Genomic DNA, 23,201 nt, shown 5'->3' on the forward strand with positions numbered 1-23,201 from the left:
ACAAGTGATGCAGTAATCACTATGAAGAAGACATGAGGAGAGTCTGGACCTTACAGGACTAATGCACCATTGGTAGACAGGTATGATTATGGCTGAAGACAGCCTATTATCAGCTTGAGGATCATTTTATTAAGTTAAAACATGCAAGGCCTTAATAACTCTGATCAGCTAGAGCTATGTAAGTTGACTACTTCATTGTGGTAACAGAAAAGCAATTACCTTTTATTGCAGCAGTCCTTTTACTAAATTCATGCTTCTGGATTAATTTCACCCATTGTTAAGCACCTTTAAACTATTTTTGAACACAAACACCTTCCTAGAACTGCCAGAGCTCATCAAAACTGGCAAGCTTAGAAGACCAAGAAACCCGATCTGGAGTTTTAATCATTTCAATAGTTACCAATTTATTTTTATATAAAAAATGGTAGCAATGTAGAATACAGCAATATTTTCTGGTTCCACACACGCAGGTTGTGAACATTCCAAGCAATGTATACATTTTGGAAGGAGACTAGACAAGAGAATTGACCAAATGTTACTGAACATGGGAAGATCTTTTAAAAAAGGTTAAAAATTAGGTATCAATAGTGTCTTCTTAATATTGCTTTCATTACTGAAGACTGAAAAAACACTTGACTTTACAGACAGAGTTAAAAACCAGAAGAAAAAAATAGGCTGCTACAACACTGCCATACAGTCAAAAAAATCATACTTCAATATTTGCATACTTGATAGCAGCATTCTCCCACTGAACCATGTGAAACTACGGGAAGGAAACATCAAAGCAAAAAAAAATATGGCAGTTTTCCATCAGTATTCAAAAACCTAGAATGAAGTCACTAAGTAAGTGAACACTTATTGAGAATTAATCAATATCTACATTCTTAACTGTTTCCCATTCTGCTCCAATAGAAATGTCAAGTTGTGTCAGCTTTGCGTATTCTATGTTTGGCTGATCTGAGTTTTTCCAGTTCATAGTTCACTGCATGCTTGGAATAAAGAGAGTCATTATAAATCCTTCTACACAACGAACTTTAAGTAGACAGCTGGAAATAAAATATACTACTTGTAAACACACAAAAAAATACAAGCTTTTTTGTTTCAAGTGAGCACTGGTTCCAGATAGATTATCTTCGGTATCTACCTCTTTCACCTCTGTCTCTGTCCCGGTCACAAATCCTCTCTCTCTCCCTTTCCCGATCACGGCCTCTGTCCCGTTCTCTGTCTCTTCTGTTATCTCTAGGACGGTCCCGTTCCCGCTCTCGGTCCCTCTCCCGAGGCCTGCTTCTCCGACCGCTGACAACTGCTTGTGTGCGGCGAAGAAAGTCGTCCACTCTCATGTCATAGTCGTGCTGTGATGAAAGGACAGGTGTTTATTTTCTTTTCCAGATGAAAATCCCCTCTCTGCCCTTATCCACAGGATTAGCTGTAACTCTTCGGAAAGCCCAGTATAAGTATATATATTTATAGATATATAGGTATATGTCAAGCATCCACAAAGTTTCACTCATCCTCAGGGCAACATGATAGGTCCATGATTCTACTGTGCACAAAGCAGAAAATATGTAAATTGGGGTTCAAATGCCAGATAACAGCAAGAGAAAGCGAAGCGGCTGTCAAAGTCAGCTAACAGAAATGGTTCATCAATTTGATCTGTTTTTTGATGTGCCCATAAAAGTTATAAAACTCAAACTTTTCTGCTAATGAAGAGAAAGTAATTTATAGTGCATGACTGCAAGAAGTGACGTAAGGCCACATCCTTATTCAAACTGGGCTTCACAGGAAAAAAGCTTCACAGCTTGACAACCAGATGCCATTTTAGGCAAACAACTCATTTCAAGAACACATTCCGGTAATTCTGCACTTCATGTCACCTGGGGGAGAGACGCTTTTCAAAGATGCTGGAAATACCTAGCCAATCTACATGACTGACCTTTCCCAGGAAAACTAAAATGCACTTTAAAACCCGATTTTCAAAGTCAACAAGTGCCAGACTACATCTGTACTCCAAATTCCTCCTATTCCTACTCTAGCCTGCAGACTTGTCTCCCCCTGACTTTGTGGACACTTACTACTCGTTTGTCTCTGTATCTTGCTTCATGTGGTACAGGATGATGTCCTGAGTATGGAGGGTGAGCTTGAGGTGGAGGTGCATGGTGCTGATAGTAAGGGTGGTGTGGTGGCTGCTCCATGCCTGGATACGGTGGCTACAAGAAAGTTACATAAAATGTGTTGAATGTTCTAAAACAAAGGTATGTACCCAAGGCTTAGTGCTGGGAATTAAGAGCAGAGGTTACTTTCATTCAAGTGGAAACAACTTAACACAGGCATCTAAATCTGATCACAGTCTCCTAACTGTATAGCAGAACATTTCTTATCTTTTACTGCCAAAAAGCAATGACAGACCACATCATTGCCTTTTTTACAAGTTTGGCCAACACCCTCCCCAGACCCAAAACACACCTCCTTTCAATACCTGCCTCAATGTGATGCTGTAGGTGAAATTTTGCAACTTCATTTTGCTAATTCTTATTAATGACCTATGCATATGGAATATGATTTTTTGACCAAACACACAAATTCTCACAGAAATGATTCTTCCTGGTGCCATTCCTTATCGGTATATCCTGTTTTAAATGAACGAGCTTACTCTGCAAGACAAATTATTTAACAAAAGGCTAGCAGATTCTTTTAATTATTATTTTTTTTAAATCAAATCATCTCTTGGCTTCTCTTCCATCTCTTTAATCAATAAGGTCTTTCTTTCAGATATTACTAAAGCAATTTTGCTTGCATTGCTGCTCATAAATGAAGTAGGTGGAAGTGCTGGATTTTAAAATGACTACTTGGCCATCATGCAGAATGGGGAAGAGCAGGGAGAAATGATGGGAGCATCTCTAGGTTTAGCTGTGTTTGAAGAAACATTTTCCTCCCAGTCTGAAAAATCTGTTGATCTCCTTCAGTTATGGCAAATGAGAGCTGTGTTACAGCTGAGAAAAATGAGAGGCTGTAATAGCATCTCTACATCTGGCACAGCCTGTTGCTCATTCACAATATACACAACAAGCTTTCTGGCTCTTGTTACAATTACCCAAAATCAGGACACAACTCAGAGCCAGAATAACAAAATATAATCAAAATAACTAATTACAGTGACTTTTCTTCCTCACAGGATGACAAAACCACAAATGAATGTAACTGATATTTTGCTTGTACTTAAATTCAGCGTAGGTAACTGTATACATGTGCGAACATACACATGCATATCTGACTGGGAAAAAAGTGCATTTCAGTGGAGGCTGCCATATGACGTAGCTTATTTGGATTACACTATTCAGTACAGTCTGCTACTTTCCTTCATGCTTCACTGCCATAGCCAAAAGCAAACCACTGCATAACACTTGAGCACGCCAGCCCATTCTGTGAGACTCTGCAGCAAGTCCACCTCTTTGATGCACTTGCTGTCTGAAAGAAAGCCAATTACTGTGAATCTTTAGCTGAGCACAGAATTTGGTCACACCCTCCTGTGCGGGCTACAGAAAGGATCTGCTATTTCCTCAGAGCTTTCAGTTCCTTCTAGGTTCAAGCCAACACAGATTCCTGCTGCTGTGCTCCTTACTATAGTGATGGAATATTGCTGAGAGCAAAATAAAAATACAAGATACTTGATAAGTAATTTTTCCTCCTTGAAATTTTACGCAATTACAGAAAAGATAAATTTTAGGAAAAGGGAAGAGTTGGGCACAGTTCAGATATACTAGGCTCCTATAGTGGGGAACAGAAAAGCCGTATTTTCTAGAGAAAAATGGAGTTGAACAAGACACAAACCATTCCTTGCCACGGTGGTGGTGGTCCCATGTTGTGGAATTCCCTCACGTAATCATTGTAGGACTAAAATGAAAGACAGTGATATTAATATTTGTGATGAGTGTTCTTCGGAAGTGCTGAAAGCTGCATATAGAGTTCCCACAAAATCAATATGCACCAACTTACCCCATTTAAAAACACATCCCGTCGAACTCCTGAAAATCGTCTGTTGGGAATAAAAATTTGCAGAACTAAATCCAAGTTATCCACACAGACAAGTTACCAGGACATAAAGTGAACAGCATGAACACACCTTACCTGTCTACTTCAGGATACCTGGGATCCTTTATATACCCTGTTCAAACATCAAGCAGTGTTAATTTAATTTACCATCTCATTATAACAGTCTTAAAAAATATACTTATTAGAATCTATCCTTCCATTTTGTAATACTTGTTACAATTTGGTAGCTGGCACACAGTGTAATGCCTGTTGTATTCAGTTTCAAAATAATCTCAAACTTAAAATTTCTTGTAGACAGTAAAGAAAAATAGTATAGTAACAAAAAATTATACATATATATAAAATGTGTGCGCTTATATATATTCATACACACTCACAGAAGCTTGCACGCAGTACAAATATGGAAGGGGAAATCTGTGCAAACAGACAAATTTCTTTCAAATTAATTGGAACTGCCCACAGGCTTGAAGGGTACTGTGCCCTGACAGTCAACCCATGTCCGCTGCTACTTATTAACCATGCATTCAGTACAGAGATGCCCAGAGCACCACGATTCAAAGCTGATTTCCTAGGTTTTGAATACGAAGTTAAACAGAAACTTAAAAACAAGGTAAAACCATCTGGAAAAGCTGTCCAGGCCAAAGAATTATTACAGCTTTAGTAAATTCCAAGAAGTAAACTTTTCACGGCTCAGCAAAATGGTGCAAAACACCAGGCATGCCTATGCCGCTAATAAAACAATAGTTTTGAACTTCATTAGTTCTTAAAATTTTGTTCTGTACTCTAAATAATAGTCTTGGAAAGACAGGGAGCAGCAAAAAACATACTTTTTGCATCAAAGGATGCTAACTTTGCAGTCAAGCTGGACAGATAAAGGCACATTCTTAAGAAAGATTTAGAAATCTACTACTGAAATAACAGAATTTATATTTCTAACACTAGTGGAGCAAGTCTCTGTAGATTACAACCAACCGTTTTGTAATATTTGCTTTCCGAAAAAAATCTCCAATATTATGAGCATTGTTGTTGTATCACAATTGTGAACATTTCTTTCTAGAAAACAGCAAAATTATTTTCCCAAACCCATCATTAGAGCCTCTTGTAAAATACAGTGTTCCATTCCCTTCCTCGTATCAAACTTGTAAAAAAAGTTTCTGAAAACACAACTGAATGTCTACCACTGTCTCTAAATACAGCCTACTACTCAGGCTATCTTAGCTAACTTTCCCAGTAGAAAATTTCTGATGAACATTTTAATTTGATTGCACTTGCAAGTAGGTCAAGCAAATTCTAGTGACTGGCAGGCATTTCAACTAACCACATCAACAAAGTTTTTGAGAGGACCACGCACAACAATTTCCACAATTCTGAGATTCTTAGAAGGGCTCGGTCTAGATTAACTCATTTCTCTCAAAGCAGTGAAGCTTAGTGCCACTAGACTTTGGCAAGAAGTGGTTTAAACCAGCAGACAGCACTCAGGACACGTTCCATTTTTATACCCCAACCATACCAAAAGTTTACTTTTAGAATTCATGAGGATGCACTAGAGAAAACACTTGTGAATTGGTGCACACAAATCTTCATGGTAAGATATTAACCTGGTCTTTGGTGAAACTCAGGGGGATAGTCAATCCTTGGTTTCTTTCTGCTGTTATGAATATCATAATCTTCTGGTCGACGCCTATACAAATTAGATATCAGAAATTAAACAAGGTTGCTTGGAGCATTCGGCACAGCAGAATACCTCAAAGGAATAGCTTGAGCCGCCCAGGTTCTCCATTTATCCATTCTGAACTTCATCTGCTTCAAATTATTCTAAAGCTTTAAGTTTGAACTCAAATAATTACATACAACAGTCTGATTAAATACCCTCCTGTTAGCTTTTGGTTACAGGTGCTTTGGTAGTTATGGAAGAAACTCTACCAATGGTACCTTTGTAACAAACAAAAGGTAACAGAATTGTCTGAAACAAATTCAGACTTAGGCTTTAGCATTATACTTTCACGTTACATTTTGAACCAACCTATTGGACAACAGAATTTACATTACTGCATACAGTTAAAATAAACGGTAAATTATACCATTACAGTCAAAAGGCACGGACATTACTTTGCTAGCTATGGGGTAAATAATTCTACAAGAGGTCTATTTGCATAACATTTATAAATAAAACCGTGCATGCTATTGTGAAATTGCTTTTCACTGCAGCTTGGCTAGCTTTGTAGTCCAACAATATTATTTCTAACAAATTCTATTCTAAGCAATTTACCAGTAATGTATCAGTGCCTTTTACAGAAAGTTTAAGAATGTTTAAATTTCCTGATAATTAATTAGGGCTTTTTTTTTTTTAAATACAGAATAGTTCTCTTATGGAAGAGATAGTACCTTTAAGAATCTCATTCTCGGGAAGGCAGTCTGTTTATAAAACACGTACATTCCCATTGCTGTTATGTTTAATAAAGAACTATGCTTAAAAAAGAACTGAAAACTGGCTGCTAATGTTGCTCCATCAAGGTACATGAACATCAATGGGAGACTTCAATGCTAACATAAAGGTGTTTCTAAACACAAATCAGCTACAATCCAATCCCCCATCAGCAATATAATTCCTTATGACAAAGACATGAAATCAACACTTTCTTATAATGCTTAATTACTGTGCAACTTGCTTGCTGAGTAATGAGCTCACACAGCTTTCTCTTAGTTTTATGAGAAGTAGTTTCTCCTCCCCCTTCCCAACTTCAGTTTTTAAAGCCCACCATACCCAGTTACTAAGCTCTTTAAAACGAAAGCAGATTCTTTACTATGAGCAAAAAGCCCAAAAAACAAAGCAGTTGCATCTACAGCAAAATCAGATCAAGAAAAATAGAAGCTGGTGTAAAGAATAAACATACCGCTTTCTTGTAGTTTTGAGAGTGCATTTACGACCGGTATAAATTATGATAGAAACAGTTCATATAGTAGTCCAACTACTGACTTTAAGCTGTAAGCCACATACATAAATGGAGGCCCTGGCAGGCTTGAGAAGGTGTGGTGGTGTTATATGTATAGTTTGCAGTCCATTGCAAAACCTTCACTTGTATATACTTTATTGCACTGGAAACCTCTTAGCTTAACTTCACAAGCCATCTTGGTGTTCAGTCCTTTAAAGCCAAAAATAGGGGGGCGCTGCCAGGTTTCCTCCTACCTACTCGTTATAGTGTCCTTTTTTTAAGCTCAAGGAAAAGGGGACTCTCGTTGGGTATCTGTACCTACCACAGGACGTTTCCACAAAGAGGAAACAACCAAAGGTTTCAGCCCAAACCATACATCAGTCTGTATGCAAAATGGCTAGACAGGGAAAAGGTGTTTGGCAGAAGGGCTAATATCAGTTCTTTGCAAAGACTTCTCCAATTCTGTAACAAGTTATACCCCCTTTTTTCTGGAAAATGATGTTAAGTTCATATAGCAGTGATCAATAACCATGTCGATCCTCTAAAAATACTTTAAGTCCACAGGTACTGCCAGCATCTGGAAAGGTTGTATATACAGACACAGCAACAGCCATTCTGTTTGGTTTGTTGCCGGGTCTCCAAGGGCCACTCGATCCCTTTTGGAAAGAACCTACTGTTTTCAGAAGCTCAGCAAGATGTGTGAATTCAGTGGTTATATGTTAGAGAATATTTGGCAATGGGGTTAAAACATCACGGTGACACAATTTGAAACAGTCCCAATAATGCTCCTCTTGAATATCAAAATAACTTAAATATTTTATCCTCAAAATGAGGCGGCATCTTCTGCAAAATTTTAAGTGATCCTTATTAAAGTCCCATATTTGATAAGGCTTATCCAGAGACACACCTGAAAGAAAAGGCTTTTACAAGATATTAACACATTTTTGGCATATAAATATTTCCTTCTCTCCATCTAGCCTGCTCATAATAAATCCAAGCTTACCTACAGCTAGTGTTACATGTTGCATTATCTCAATAAATGATCTAGTCTAAACTAGAGAGCACTTTAAGAGCTTTTTTTTTTTTCTGCAAAAGCAAAGATCCCCATTTTCCTCTTGAAAAATGACAGACCGGGGAACCATGTGAAATCCTCAATGAAGCCACAAACTTGTCCATGCAGCTTGATTTGAGGATTTTCTCTCTTCTTTATCGCAGGGAAAGCTTTGACGAATCACATTCCTCCATCACGTTATTCTGATACATGTGCCTATTATCAGTCCAAAGAACGTTTCTAACCTTCCCACGTCCCGAACGGGGTCACGACGGGATGGGCGTCCTCTTGATCGGGGCTGTGAGTGCATTCTTCTCTTGTGCCTCATTTTATGAATGACTTGATACAAGTCAATACTTTCATCAGGAGGGAACAGAAGACAAAGCTGGGTTCCACATTCCGGCTCAATCTCCTACAATTAGTTAGAAGTTCAGTAGTGGTTTATAAACCGAAGAAAAGACACTCTCCTCAATTACATTAGCAATATACACTTAAAAAAAAAGACACTGAAGATATTTCAGTATGACTCGAGACATAGCAAAATTCACTTACATTACCTTCCACTCTTTAGGGACTACTTAGAATTTTCATGAATTAGTCCAACACTTGGGGCAACCATATCTTCCCATGAGACATACAGGCCACATCACTGATTTGCTACAAAACCAGAGGACTGTTTTTCATCACAAAGAAAATAATCACCTATTACAGAAAGAAAAGCGACACGTAGGAGAAAAATCCATCCTAGCTTCACATACAGAGCCATGGCCTGATGAAGTTCACTATTACCACTCAAAAAAACGAGTTCTTCAGTCGATGATAGATCCATGAAACACTAGGTTAGCACTTGGCAGTGGTCAAAACAAGCAAATCACGTGTTCAGGATTGTTAGGACAGGAACACAGAATAAGAAAATTATACCACTCTGGAATTCCATGTTCCACCCATACCTGGAATACTGGGTGCAGTTCTGAAGGGAAAAAAAGGCAGAGGGGACAGGGATAAGGACAGTAGAACTGGAAAAGCTTCAAAGGAGGTGACGTGGATACTGCATGTGTGGAACAACTCCTGTATGCAAAGACCAAATGGGTGGGGATTTTTCGGCCTTGGAAAAAAAAGGAGGAATTTGTGAGGTGTGGAAAACAAGAGCCACAATGGGAGCAACCCTCTCCTCCAAAGAACTCAACATCGAACAGAAATCAACTTGACTCCCTTTTCTGGAGCAAGAAACTTGGGGCCATCAAATTAAACTAGGAGGAGACAGGTGCTGAACAATCCAAGAAAGGGCTTCTTCAACCTGGTGACTAGCAGGCCTGTGAAACACCCTAGTGAAGGATATTGTAGATGCTCACTTGAGTTCTGAGGGAAAGTGTATGCATCATCAGAAGAAACATCCATTGGAGATTACACAAAATATAAACAGATAAACAACAACCACTTCATGAAATAACCTGAGGAAAAGCTGGGAAAACAAGCATGCTTGCCCAGTACCTAGCAGTACAGTAATTTTATGAAAAATGGAAAACCCACATCTACAACTCTATAGTGAAGGGGACAAAACATTAAAAATAACTCTGTTTCCTTGACCATTTAACAGAATCAAAGTTAAATGAAATCATTTTTCAGAGATCACACTACACTTGAACATGACAGAAAATACCATTTTACTTTTGCTACCTAACAAAGTGAATGTGTCTATGGGAAAAATAATGCACGGAGTCTAACATTTTCCATACAGTATAGGTACTCCCATCTTGCCTTCAGAAAGCAGAACCCATTATTTTAAATCAAGGCTGGGTTACTTGATTACAGCAGCAACATACCTGCGCTCTGGTACATCTGACAAGACAAAGAGCCATCCCACTTACAATTTACTAGTATATAATTTATAATGGTAGAGCCTACACCCCAAGCAATACAGTAGAAAAGAAAAATGCAATGCAGAACACAGCTGCAAACACCAGTTCTTAAGAACTGATGTTATACAGGTTTGCACACCATACAATGCAAGACACATTACATTTCAATCCCAAAATATCACAGTTTGGAAGCACCGAACACTTTCATCACAAAGACAACAACATTGGCATTATATTGTTTCCTTCTCCCCCAACAGTACTAAAAATAAGCTTCTTGCCCTCATCACAGTACTTACAATGAGTAACTGATCTGAAGAGATTTAAAATCTTCTGTACATACAAACTTAGCAAGCACTAGAAGACATGAATTATTAAGGAAAAAACAAAACAGAAAACAAACAAACCTGTCCATCGCGTCCAATCTTTACTGGCTTATGTTCGTTCCAAGGATTGGTCAGGTGAGCAGACTTAGTGAACGGCAATTCACGCCTAAAATATGCAAGTGGTATCATTTATAGCTTTGCCTTCGTATTTTACTTAAAAATAATAATAATGCATACAATAGGACCTTACAAAAAGAATAATCTTGTTACCCTATGTACCGGTGGTTCTCTAAATAGACGTATTAGCACATATTAATACCTGAAGAATTGAAGATTTCACTGTGTCTTATTCCAGTATTAACTATTGAAGTCTACACTGTGTCACTAAAGAAATTTGTCTTTGTATAATATTGAGGTTGTACAATAAGCAGTCACAATCCGAATATGCTAACCAGTCTCTATGTGAGGTGGTATCTACATGTACTGTTTATAGCAATATCACTGAAATAAGGCCTGGAGCATCTAATCTTATTCTGAAGCTAGACCCTATTTGAGATGGAGGTTGGAGTAGATAACTTCCTACAGTCCTTTCCAGCTTCAGTTTTCCTATAAATTGAAGCGTCACCTCCCCTGTATTTATTCTTCGTCAGCACAAGTGCTTGTGCACCGCATCTCACTGGACTGATAGACGACCTCTTTACAACACACTCAGTTATATCAACGAACATCCTATGTATTATGCAAGTAGAGACTACTTCATAATGTAATCTATTACATATTTTTTTAGAGCAGTAGCATTTTCTTTGTTCAGCTGGATGCCACCATGTCAGTAAAACACAGAACCATCCTTACAGGATTCCTCCCCACTTTCCCCATAGCTGTCTAACGAGTGAGCAGTTGATTTTACTCCAAAATTTCACAATAGTTTTCTAGTTTCATTTTCTAGTTTCAGGGCAAGAGGTGAGTGAAGGAAAACATTCAAATGTTAAAAATCTCTAAACTAATCAATGGTCTACAGGCAAAAAAATTATTTGCTGTAGTGCACATCAGGTACAGACTGGAATTCCAAGTTCAGTAACATGTGGCCATGAGTATGTGGGGGATGGAGGACAGTTCTCTAGTTGAAATGAATTTTCAAAAGGATGCTGTCAGCACTCAACTGAGTAATACACAAAAATGATATTAGGTCTTGTTACTAAGCAGAAACAAATGAACAGTTATTTACCTACAAATCCAGTCAATTTTAAAGACACCTCCCAACATTTTCGCGTTCATTCCTGCAGGCAGCACCCAGTGTATAGGTGATCCTCCATGATGGGATTCTGAAGAAAGTCTTGCAAATCCTGAAGGATTTCACATGAATTGTAACAAAGGCAACAGGAAAGCTACTGCACATAAAATCTCACTTCCACTTACCTTGATAAAAGCTAACTTTCCCTTACCTTGGAATTTGCCACTCTCTCTTACAGAAAATATCAAAATAACACTCCTCGCTGATCTAAATGCAGCATTAAGCTTCTTTTCATTCACTGGAAGTGTTGACCATACTCCCTAAAACAAAACAATCCCCACCCCAACACCAAAACATGAGTTCATCTCAAGTGATTTAGCTGAAAGATTTCAAGTATGTAGTTCAGGTGAGGAAAACAAGACTGAACTAGTGCTTTGGGATAAAAGATAATAGAAAGAGAATGGTACTGCTAAAATCATTCTTTCAGAAAATATTTTTAGCCTGCCCTATGATAAAACTTTTAGAAAAAAAGTTTTTAAAAATGGCTTTTCGATCTTTTATGAACACTGCCGATGCATTTAGACCACTTATACAGGTGTTGTTTGTAACTATGATGGACAGATAACATAAGAATGTTTGCGTTTAGTATTTTTAAGTTGTGTTTCAAGTCACTTTAGAAGCTCGTGTATTTTTAAGAATACACACGTATTAGGAAAAAACAGCAGCGTATATATAAAAGGTGGGCAGCTAGAGTCCAATATCCTTGTTAGCTTGACAGATTAGTAGAGGGCAGCTTGCAGACTTCAAAAATCTTTTAGCAAATGGCCAGACATGAAAGACACCAGACAAACATTTTAAATTGGCAATACAACTCAAAGCAGTATGTTCAGCCTCACACACCACCCCTGGCTAATTCCTGACTTTCATCTTTCATAAGCCATTCATCCAGCCATACAAAACAACAAAAAAAAAAAACCACCTGCTTTAGGCTACCAACCAAGCTAAGCTGTAAAATAACCAGTTTCTCGCACTACTTTTCAGCAACATCAGCTCCCCAGCCCATTTCTTGGGACCAGAACAAAGGAGATGCTTATGCTGGTTTCACATGCCCAAATTTTAGCTTCTACTGGAATATATTCTGAGGCTGAAGAAAACATTCTTTTCTGTCCTTTTTTTTTCCCATTGAAAACGTGCTTTCATGTCCTACTCTGTGCTCAATTACTGGTCATCTGACTCTGTGACAACCAAATTCAGTAGAATACAGTCACCAGAGAACTATTTCGTTTTAACCTGTTACTAGCTTTTAGTTAGATGTATATTGCTTTAGGCTGTTCATGAAAGCACGCCGTGAGTTAGAACAACCTCTTACACTGGCTGCACAAAAGCCAGTGCACTTGCAAAGCCAAAATGCAGTTGCAAAGTGCTGGTGTCAATATACGAAGAGACAAAATATCTACTCCAAGAACTTTAGGAACTAGAAAACTGTTGCAACCTTCAGGAGGCATCGGGAAGATGGCTCAAATACCTCCAAGAGAGCTACTGTCCACCCAGGACATCTCCTTAAAGCCTAACTAACGGCCAGGGCCACAACATCCTTGCTGCCTCTCAAGCACTGGTGGACCACAGAGAATTAAGTAACTGTGCATCCTTTCTATTCTGCTTCTGTAACATGACAGAATTTGGCCTCTATTGCAGCTGACAGGTACTGACAGAACAGCACGTAATACTACACTGCCAAGATTTAATAGAGGAAGCCCAGAGAAAGAAACTTTATGCTCCAGCAAGGAACATGCATATAAGATCCTACCCATAGAATTTCTGTCCTTAAGGGAACAGTAACCAGGACAGCAGATCACCCATCCAAACAATGTTGTGGCCCAGACAAAGTGCTCAAATCTGCTCGCTACAGAGAGCGACAGCTCAGCATCACCAAGCAGAGATAGATGATCCATCCCATATTATCACTGCTTATCCCTTACCTGTTATGAAACCTGTCTGATCGCAGAGGCAGATGTAATGCACAGAACGAATTCCAAAGAAAAAGAACCATAGCACTGAAAAGGTAAGCTCCCCCAAATCGTAAGAAGCGGGAGACCCATAGTGCTGAATTTATCAAAGAGTGCCACCGTCTCTAACTCCTAACCTGATAACACAATTGTTACAATAACTTTTGAAAAGCTGTAAACAACTTGAAAAAAGGCACAATCATTTTCTATAACTTCTGAACAAAAATGCAATCAGTTGATTACAAGAACTATTATTTTTATTTTTTAAGTATGATATTAAATATTTCTTATTATTTTTAAATTATTACTTTGTTTTTTGAATTTTAAAATTCAACTTTGCGCACGTTGGAAAAATACCAACACTGCATACATTCATTGTATTTTGCAACTGTTCACCTTAAAAACGATCAGTTTTTCAGAAAAGTATTGTGAAGAGTCACATTCCGAACATAGCATCAGGCTACAGCACCTCAGAGATTTGTTGGGCAGAGAAGGAAAATGCCTTTCAAAAAGCAGAAAGTTTCTTGAAACAGCTATCCACTGCCTCCTGCTCCCTCAATGTTTTCAGAAGCACATTAAACTCCCGTCTTAACTCTCCCATGGCTTAAGGCCCCTTTTTAAGCATACTTCATCAAGATAAATAACTGATGGTTCAGAAACTTCTCTAGACTACAGTGGAAGCAGAGTAGCTACCCTTAAAGAATCAAGGAACATTTCATTCTTGTCTCTACCAAGATCTGAGCAACAGAGAAAAGAATGCATAAATCAGTATATTTTTCTACAGTAAGTTGTGTTTCAAAATACTCAAGGTGATCAGTTTGAAGAAAATTTAACTTACCTTTGCTTTAGCAAGCGATACGTTTTCATGGTTATTACTCTTGATGAGAAAGAATCTTGCATCCTGGAGAATGTATTTAAGTTTACTTGTTTGGTCTGAAAAACAAAGTGTCAAATAAGCAGAACTGTAAATATTTACAGTTTTCAAAAGTGTTGCTGTCAGTGTAGATAGTTGTTTGCTTCCTTCAAAATACACCAGATCCCACCCCATTCCTACCTATGTATCAAGACAGTCAACCACCCAACTCAAAACTTGAAGTCTAAGCTGTAGAGTACAAAATGCAAAGGGAAAGTCAAACCAAAACTAAAACTCAGATATTCAGGTAAAGAAAAAATAAAAATAAGATCAGCACAATTCAGTGATGTTCCGATATATAGGACTTATTTTGTTAAGAATCTTTGAATGAACAGAAGGAAACATTTGTATCAACATTAATCCTTCAATAGAGACTACTGAAACATTCTTCTTTTCAAATTAAACCACATCATTTTTTGCTTTTCTGTTGCTACGAGTAAATCAGCTGAATTTTTTGTATTTTGGTCTTAACACATGCAAAAGTAGCTTAAATTTTTTTTATGCTCACAATAATTATGTGCTCAAATTGATTTATATCGGAACATTACTACTTACACGTAATTTAATGAACACAGACAATGGCTTGCTATGGGGCATGCATTAAAAAATTCAAATTTAAATGATACCTTTTTGGACAGCACGAACGGAAGATGATAATTTCTCATGCTTCTTTTCTGAACCTGTGTTTAGCCAAAGTACATTTTGTTCAGATTGAGCCTTAATAGAGATAATATACAATTTCTACAGCCTTGTCACATACAATTTTCATTCATGACAAATTATGCTTTCTGGCGCGCACCCACACACACAAAAAAAATACTGTTCAATGTGCACGAGTGTTTTGATTTGATTTGTTTGTTTTTATTGTTTGTTTTTGGGTTGTTTGGTTTGGTTTTTTTTTTTAAGTAGTATTTGAACAGTTTCCTACTCAGAAAACTAGTCACTGAATCATCATCTTCCAAGTTTAAAAAAAAGTGAAAATTCCACTTAAGCAACAGAATAGCATTAAAGTAACAAGAAAGCCTACTTCCCCCCCAAAGGTATCCACACACAACATGCCAGAAGTCAATACCAAATTATACAAAGCTACATACCCCATAAATCTCTACAGCCAGTTACACTTATTTTAGATTACACATTAAGATTTGATGCAAGTCAGGACAACAAGCAATAAAAGGAAAAAATACCTGCGTAGGATTCTGATGCAGAACTTCCACTTCTATCAAAAACAATCGGAGAGATACCTCTAGCTCTCTTCCTTTCCTTCTTTTTCTCATCTAAAAAAAAGAAAAATATAACAAATAACAGCAATATTTTAAACATCAAGCGGCAGGCAAAATTCAAATAAGTAGCACGCACAGAACAAGCAAATGCTAAGTAGCCAAGCCTTCAATTCACAGAAAGACAAAAAATGTCACAAATCTAGAAATTGCATGTGAAGTTTTGAGACAGAATGAATCTCCTGGGTGTTCTAGTAAGGGAAGTTTAATTCTCTCCTGCCTTCAGCCAAATTTGCAACACAGAGCACAAGCTCTGATAGTGACATGGGCTTGCTTTCTCAGAGCTCAACAAAAGGAAAAGAGATAGGAAAACAACGCACTGTGGCACACAGGCAGTTTTTTCCACTCTAAAGAGAGGTATGTTATATTGTGGGCATTTTCTGAAAAATTATTACATCTTTGTCTTTTCATTACACCTTATAGCCCTCCATAAAACCAAATCAAAGACAGATGTTAAGGAGAAAGGCCACCTATGGAGACTTTAGACCAGGAAGCTATATTAGAGGAATCTCAACAGGAGACTGTAAGCCTCTTTCTTATTTGAAAAAGAAAACAAGACAAGAAAACACAGAACAGTACCAGTTTCTCCACTGTGCAGAAATTACAATACAGAGATCACCTTTTCCAAGGCTTACTCGATCCAAACCCTTTATGTCTGCTTGTATAAAGACAACTAAGGGGAATAATGTTCAGCTTTACTTGGAAGATAGGTCTGCATGAACTTGAAATCTTCCAAACCATGCAGTTATTTATGTCATTAAAAACTCCTATCTGTATGTCAGCACTGGTTACACTACACAGCTCTGAAGCATTTGTTTCTAGTTTTTGCTTAAAATTTTTCTCTTATTCTAAGTTTGTCTTAATAGCTAATCATTTCAACTTAGATTTGTTATGCTGAAGGCAGCCACTATTTAAGCTCATCTGTCTAACATAGTACCTTCTCTGGAGAAGACAGTGCTCTGACTGCATCAGTCTACCTGGTAACTTACCTGCATGAATACAGAATAGCTCATCACCAGCTTAAAATAAGTTGCACGGGAAGTTAAGCCACAAGGAAAATATTAACTAAGAAACGATGAACTAAGAAAATATTATCTCTAAGATTTCAAAGCACTTAGCAGTAAGGCCAAAGCAATCAAGAACAATACAAATCTTCAACAAAGAAATCCTGATTTCCACAAGTTTTTGTGTAGTGAAAGACCACTTTCCAGTAAGATTCTTCCTTCTTTACGATGTTTCAAAATTAAGATCTTAATGACTTGTGCTGTTAAGATTTACTTTTGACACGGTCAGGAAGCGGTATTTTTAGGAGTAGCCAAATTTTCCATGCCAAGGTGTTTCAGACTAGCATGCTAAATGTCACTTACCTGATGCATCTGAACCAGACGCGGATCTGACTGATCCATCTGTGAATGAGGCAGATTCAGAATCAGAATCACTGGCTTCACTCCGTGTGTCATAGTCATTTCCTTCCTTCTGATCTCTCTCATCCTGTTCATACTCTTCTTCATCCTCTTCCCCATCTTCCTCCACCTCTTCATCCTCCTCCCCTTCATCATCTTCCTCTTCTTCCATTCCCTCATTTTCTGTATTGCCTTGTTCAGAGGAGCCACTACTGCCAGTCTCATGATCTGAACAATATTCTTCAGAGTTCACCTCTTCTTTAGAAGAATGGCTGGATCTGCTTGGTCTTCTATCCACATCATGTCTGATTCTCTGATGTTTAAAGAAAAAGTGAATCAGTGGACATATAAGATTGTCAGGATGCACACACAGTCCTAAGAAAATCTGCCTTATAAAAGGTCTTATAATTGTTTTATTTATAAGGCATCAAGAACATTTAATACCTCTGAACCATCTGGTGTGGAAGACTTTGCCCTTCTGTCAAGATCCCTCTTCCTCATGCAAGTCTTTTCTGGCTGTCCTTTATAAGGATCCCTGGAACTGCTTGACATGCGTGTCTTTCGATCACCATCTGGGCGCTTGTTTCTGTCAGACCTCTGATACTCCTCATTCTTGTATTCTGATATTGGCTTTCCTTTCGTACTCACTATTCTCTTGTTATTGCTAACTGATGAACTAGGAGGCTTTGGCATCATCTGCCTTGATGAATGCAGAGAAGGTTTTTGTCTCTTGCTTTCAGCGTTTTCCATCCTGTCACTTTTTCTTTTTGATCCTTAAACAAAAACAGATACCAAACTCAATGTTATTTTGCATGTAACACCAAAAACTCTGCAGAGACTCCCACTTTCTCTCTACTTCGGTAAATCCCCTGTTGCTGTCACAGGCACCATCTTCCAGGTGTAAGCTTTGCAACAACACTCAATACTGCCTGTTCAGAACAGCTAATGCTCTAAAAAGGGCATATTACTATCCTTTAGGATATCCAACTAATCCTTTAGGTTTTGGTAGGTGTTTTCTAAATTTTATGTATGGGAACACTAAATTAAATTCTTACGGGATTGGTCTAAAGCCAAACTAGCAACTGAGCCCAAAAGGGACTTTGGGACTGCCTTGCTCCATTTCACTTCATTAAAGCAAACCGTACAGTCTTTTCCTAATGGCAAATACACTCATGACAAGGCAGACTCCACACCTGCTTCTATGATGAAAGGACACCTAGTTAAACGTTTGTCCGGAAGGTCTGGTGAAAAAGTAGATCCCTGTGAAATAAAGACTTTTTTGGACTCTTTCACTCTTTGAAGCTAGTTATAAAAACTGCTTATTCAAAGACTTTAACCCTGTTAAGACAGACTTTTTTTTTTTAGTCATTTACTTTTGTATAGAATATCCACTACCATAGTCACCTACCCTTTTTTTCGCTTTTATCTTGCTCACTATCGGGGTTATATAACTCATCATCTTGGTCAGGAGCATCAGTCAAAATGTCATCCAGGACATTCAGTTCACCATCTGAAAGCAGAAGAGTTAAAAACAACCATAATGAGTCTGAAGATGCAAACTACAGTAGAACTAGTATTTACAAACCAGAACGTTTCCTTTAGGGTTACAGATCTGTCACATGGCAAAAATTAATGTCTTGATTTTGTCCACAACTTCAGTTGGATGGATTGAGCAAACCCAATAAAACAATTAAAATGTCACAGAATGCATTTAGGCCTCTGAATAAGGTCCAGCTTGGTTCCTCACATCACTTAAGCGTTACAAAGCTGACCTAAAAATGCAAGCCTAACAAAAAAGCCTGTTCAAAAACAAGAGAAAAAGGAGAGTGGGCAATAGCCTAAGTGCCATAAGAAAAGAGGAGGGATCTTCCTATTTCAAATCCTGAAGAACTTGCGGATTTATTATTGTCTTCTGCCCTGCTATTTTGTTCTCACTGCTGTGTTAGGAGGGGAATTTTGTGGTTTACCTCCAAGGAAAAAGCCACAGAAGGGCAAGATAAGCTAACAAGAGCATAAGCTAGGTCAATCCACTGAAGAAGTGGAAAGAAATACTTATTTGCCACATAATTCTGAGTTGCTCTGAAAAAAAAAAAAAAAAAACTAATTCATTTTAATCACCAGGACAAAAAGTTCAGGAAATTCATGCTAGAGATAGTAAATGACCACATTTGGTCACACAACTTTTAAAACTTGTCACTGCTTCTAGCTCTGCTTCACTTTGAGTGAAACCAATGGGAATATGTGGCAATTCTGGTAAAAAGATTCATCAGATGTAAGACAGCAGATCAATATTCCAATCACTTTCAAAATAAGATGGACTAAGTGTAAGTATGCAAATGGAAATATAATAGAGCAAGTATTAATTTAGAATCCCATGTTACTTCTCCTAAACTCTGGAATTCTGAGTTCTTTCACTCTATATTACTGTCAGTGATTCTATTTTCTGTTTCAGAAAAGGAAAGCAGAGCAAATTCCAGGGATTCAGCTATTGACAGTATCTGGAAAAGGTACTATGTAGCACATTAAAAAGCAGCAGGTCAGTATTCTTGTGCTGGACAGAATCGTGGTAAAGCAGTAAACAAAGCCATCCAGAGTATGGTAATTTGTTTATCTCAAATTCTTGAGCTGTGCCACAAGATGAGTTTTACAGCTTAGTATTAAAAAGTTATTATAATTTTTATCTCTACTATATACACCTGAATCTGAAGTCACTATGTGTGCTAGCCTCCCTGCTGGCACTTCTTCACTTTTTCTGTGGCAGGGGAATGTAGAAGTTGTCACTGAACTGCATGGCTGCTGTAAATGATGCAAAGGAAGTGGTGCAGAGAGAGGTGGATCAAGCTTTTCCCTGGCAGTTTATAGTCAGAGGACATTCAAATATCACAAAGCTACACTGTAATTCATTTGGGAGCAGCCCTTGATGCTTGTAGATACATATATACCCACAGCAAATATTCTTGCTTTTAATGAGAAATGTAAGAGCCAGGCTGATGGCTGTGCAACTGCTAAACATGGGTTGCAGTTCCTGGCTTGCATCATGTTTCCCCACAAAGGGCTAGGCAAGTTCTCAACACAAAATTTTGTTACTGGAGACCAATGAAAAAAAGGCCTCCTGGAATTAGAACCCACCTCAGACCACAAATACTGAGCCTCAGCCTTCATTCTGTTTTAGTGAGGCAACAACATGCTTGAGTAAACTATATTTAACCTAGCTACTGCAGTAGCATTCAGAGGTGTTAAAATACTCAGGTATGAACTGGTTCAAAAATAAATGAGAAAATAAAAATTTTATGGAATAACCACGTCTGACATAGACTGACAACCCCTTTCAGGGTTAGGTGGGCCTGATTTGTAGTCAGAACCCTAAAAAAGTATTCAAAGGACAGATGCAGGAACTGGTCTTCCCCCCTTTCTGTGATGCATCTGACTCCTAAGAAATTTCCAGAATTATTTAGCAGCCTGCTGATGCAAAAAGGGCAATCTGACCACAGAGTTCCCATCTGCCGCCTGCATCAGGTATACTGCTCAACTGACCTCCATAAAATGATTCCACTCGCTGAGCTGTCACTGTTAAGCATTCAACCTGATCAGCTAAATTATCTCAGAGAGATCAAGATAAGCATCAGGAAAAGCACAAAAAAAAGAAACAGAAGAACAGTAGAGGGACAGATTTCTTACAGTTCATCACTGCTGAAGGGGGAAGGTCCACATGGGTCCATTTCACTACAGACACTCCCAACTGGGCTCTCCTGCAACTCATCTTATGTTGACTCCGGGGTGTGTTGGATCCCTCCATGAACAAATTTAACTCACCTGAAACAGCAGGAAAGTAACCTGGGGAGGGTGTTTTCCTTTGCTGGCCAAAAGAGTTAGATCTATTCAAGGAAGGGTCCAAACAAGAATCTGAGTTGGCAAACAGAGGGGATAAGACCACGCAATTTAAAACTGAAAGGGTCAGTGAGATTTACTTCCACTTTCCCTAAGCAGTGAAACAGCATTTCTCTTTTAGATGGAGTACAGAAATAACATTGCATTTTCAGTAAAAATAAATTCAGTTACAAACAAACGTTTATTAACATCTGCTATCCAATCAGAACCCATCCTTTCACAGAGCAGCAATTTAAAAGAAAATTAAAATACAAAACATAAAAACTTTTCTTGTTTGCTACTCATGACCTGACTGCTGTCAGTGATTAAACAGAAAACCCCAACACACATCCTAAATACACAAAAAAAAAAAAATCAAGCCCATCTGGATAAATGGTTATACAAGAAAAAGTTTAAGAATCCAATAGTACACATTTCAATTTTACTGTTTTTCTAGAATGGCTTTTAAAATCTATTCCAGAACATCCCAAACATATCCTACCCCACCAATATTACAATAATAAAGGTAAGACTCAAATATCAGAAATAATTTTACTCATCAGCTCTAACAAAACCTAGTGGGAATTTTCCAAAAACAAATACTAAACACAGCAGACTTGCACCGTTCTCACAAATGGTGAGTGACAATTCACAGCCAGCTATCTGGCAAGAAGTTTTAGATGAAATGCATTCCATAGAAATCCAAAACGATGCAAACCAACCCACATCACTACCAGGATCCTTCACCTTTTTAATAAGACAACTATAATCTGTGCTAACCACCAGACAGCAACCCGCTACATCTGACGTATGTTTTCACATCTTTAACGTCAATTTAGCGAGGACTGACTCGTATAACCTCACAGACAGCACGTGGATAACTTCAGCTTCCGCACAGAGTGACAGGCTGTTCTGAGCGTTCAGAACATATGTTGCCCTGGAAACATTCAATTCTTTTATTTCAAACTTATTTACCCACAGTGCCCGGTAAGCTTAAGGGACTGCAGAGAAGACAGGAACAGCGAGCAGAAAGCACTCAAAGAATACTGCAGTGTCAGCTTCTGCTCAACAAAGTAATTACATCTCTTAATAGAAAATTTTAAGGAAAAAATATCGGAAATTAAGGAAAAAATGAAAATCAGATAGTTCTGCAGGAAGATAACCAGCAGCAACCCGCCTGCAGCACAACGAACCTCGCTGCCCTCTGCCTCGCTCCCGCTGCTGCAGTCACCTTGCCCCGAGCCCGCTGTTAGGGCATCACGTCCCCGTTCCCTCACGAAGGTCCTGTCCCCACGCACCACATCCCAAAGCCTCAAAAACCGCCCCCGGAGCGAGCCTCTGCTGCCCGCCGCTCTCCTCACGGGCGCCTCACAGGACGAAGGCCCGGCGCCAGCGACCGAGCAGGCCCGGCTGGGGACAGACGGCTCCGCCGATGGGCACCAAGCTCCCCCCGCTCGCCCCGGACCCCGGCTCCCGCCCCCAGCCCGTCCCCCGGGGCTACCTTTCTCCTCCCGGCTGTCCGCCGCCATCCCGCCGCCGCGACGCGCCGAGCGCCTAAGATGGCGGCGCCCTCTTCCTGCACCCAACGCCTCCTCTCCCACCGGGCACCGCGCTGTTTACGCGCAGCGCGTCACCGGCGGACGGGCGGGGGGGCGGGGGGGAATGGCGCCCGGCAGCGCATGCGCGGTGGTAAGGGACGGTGGGGGGGGTGTGCGCAAAGGGCTGGCCGCGCTGCGCGGTGTGCGCATGCGTGGTTGTGTGGGGGGAAAGAGAAGGGAAAGGAAGGGGAAAAGGGGAAAAAAAGGGGGAAAGGGGAAAGGAAGGGGGAAAAAGGAAAAGGAAGGGGGAAAGGGAAAATAAAGGGAAGGGGAAAAAAGGGAAGGGAAGGGAAAAGAAAAGAGGGAAAGAAAGGGAAAAAGAGGGAAAAGAAAGGAAGGGAAAAAAGGGAAGGGAAAAGAAAAGACGGAAAGGAAGGGAAAAAGAGGGAATGGAAGGGAAAGGAAGGGAAGGGAAGGGAAAAAGGAAAGTAAGGGGAAAAGGAAAGGAAGGGGAAAAGGGAAAGGAAGGGAAGGGAAAAGAAGGGGAAAAACGGAAAGGAAGGGAAGAAAAGGGAAAGGAAGAGGAAAAAGGAAAGGAAGGGGAAAAAGGGGAAAAGGAAGGGAAAAAGGGAAGGAAGGGAAGGGAAAAAAAGGGAAAGAAGGGAAGAGGGAAAAAATGGAAAGGAAGGGAAGGGAAAAGAAAAGAGTGTGTGGGGGGTGATGCCATTACTGCCTGCTGTTGGTGGG

At 39.1% G+C, this 23,201-nt stretch overlaps 1 protein-coding gene across 4 annotated transcripts; it reads right to left on the reverse strand.

Annotated features, from left to right (window-relative positions):
• Positions 1 to 373: 373 nt before the first annotated feature.
• On the reverse strand, positions 374 to 22,572 carry YTHDC1 (YTH N6-methyladenosine RNA binding protein C1). Of its 4 annotated transcripts, XM_066996804.1 has the most exons (18): positions 22,418 to 22,571; positions 20,728 to 20,862; positions 18,458 to 18,559; positions 17,494 to 17,822; positions 17,014 to 17,362; positions 15,554 to 15,643; positions 14,993 to 15,046; positions 14,292 to 14,386; positions 11,659 to 11,767; positions 11,442 to 11,559; positions 10,298 to 10,382; positions 8,280 to 8,446; positions 5,649 to 5,731; positions 4,126 to 4,162; positions 3,994 to 4,033; positions 3,829 to 3,891; positions 2,073 to 2,207; positions 374 to 1,352 (listed from the first exon to the last, which is right to left on the reverse strand). In XM_066996804.1, the coding sequence occupies exons 1-18, from the start codon at positions 22,443 to 22,445 to the stop codon at positions 1,128 to 1,130; spliced, it is 2,244 nt and encodes a 747-aa protein (XP_066852905.1). In that variant the 5' UTR covers positions 22,446 to 22,571; the 3' UTR covers positions 374 to 1,127. The 4 variants fall into 4 exon arrangements, with proteins under 4 accessions (XP_066852905.1, XP_066852907.1, XP_066852906.1 ...); XM_066996806.1 differs by lacking the exon at positions 20,728 to 20,862 and having other exon boundaries at positions 22,418 to 22,572; XM_066996805.1 differs by lacking the exon at positions 14,993 to 15,046.
• Between the last annotated feature and the right edge of the window lie 629 nt (positions 22,573 to 23,201).

The sequence above is a fragment of the Anser cygnoides genome, chromosome 4 (genome assembly GCF_040182565.1).
Source record: "Anser cygnoides isolate HZ-2024a breed goose chromosome 4, Taihu_goose_T2T_genome, whole genome shotgun sequence".
NCBI classification, from domain to species: Eukaryota; Metazoa; Chordata; class Aves; order Anseriformes; family Anatidae; genus Anser; species Anser cygnoides.

Excerpts from the sequence above, each read along its gene's own strand:
- YTHDC1 (XM_066996804.1), bottom strand. The coding sequence starts at position 22,445 with ATGGCGGCGGACAGCCGGGAGGAGAAAG. Across the intron at positions 3,892-3,993 it reads GGGATGTGTTTTTAAATGGG|TCCTACAATGATTACGTGAG; the intron begins GTAAGTTGGTGC and ends CTTTCATTTTAG. Across the intron at positions 1,353-2,072 it reads GATACAGAGACAAACGAGTA|CACGACTATGACATGAGAGT; the intron begins GTAAGTGTCCAC and ends CTTTCATCACAG.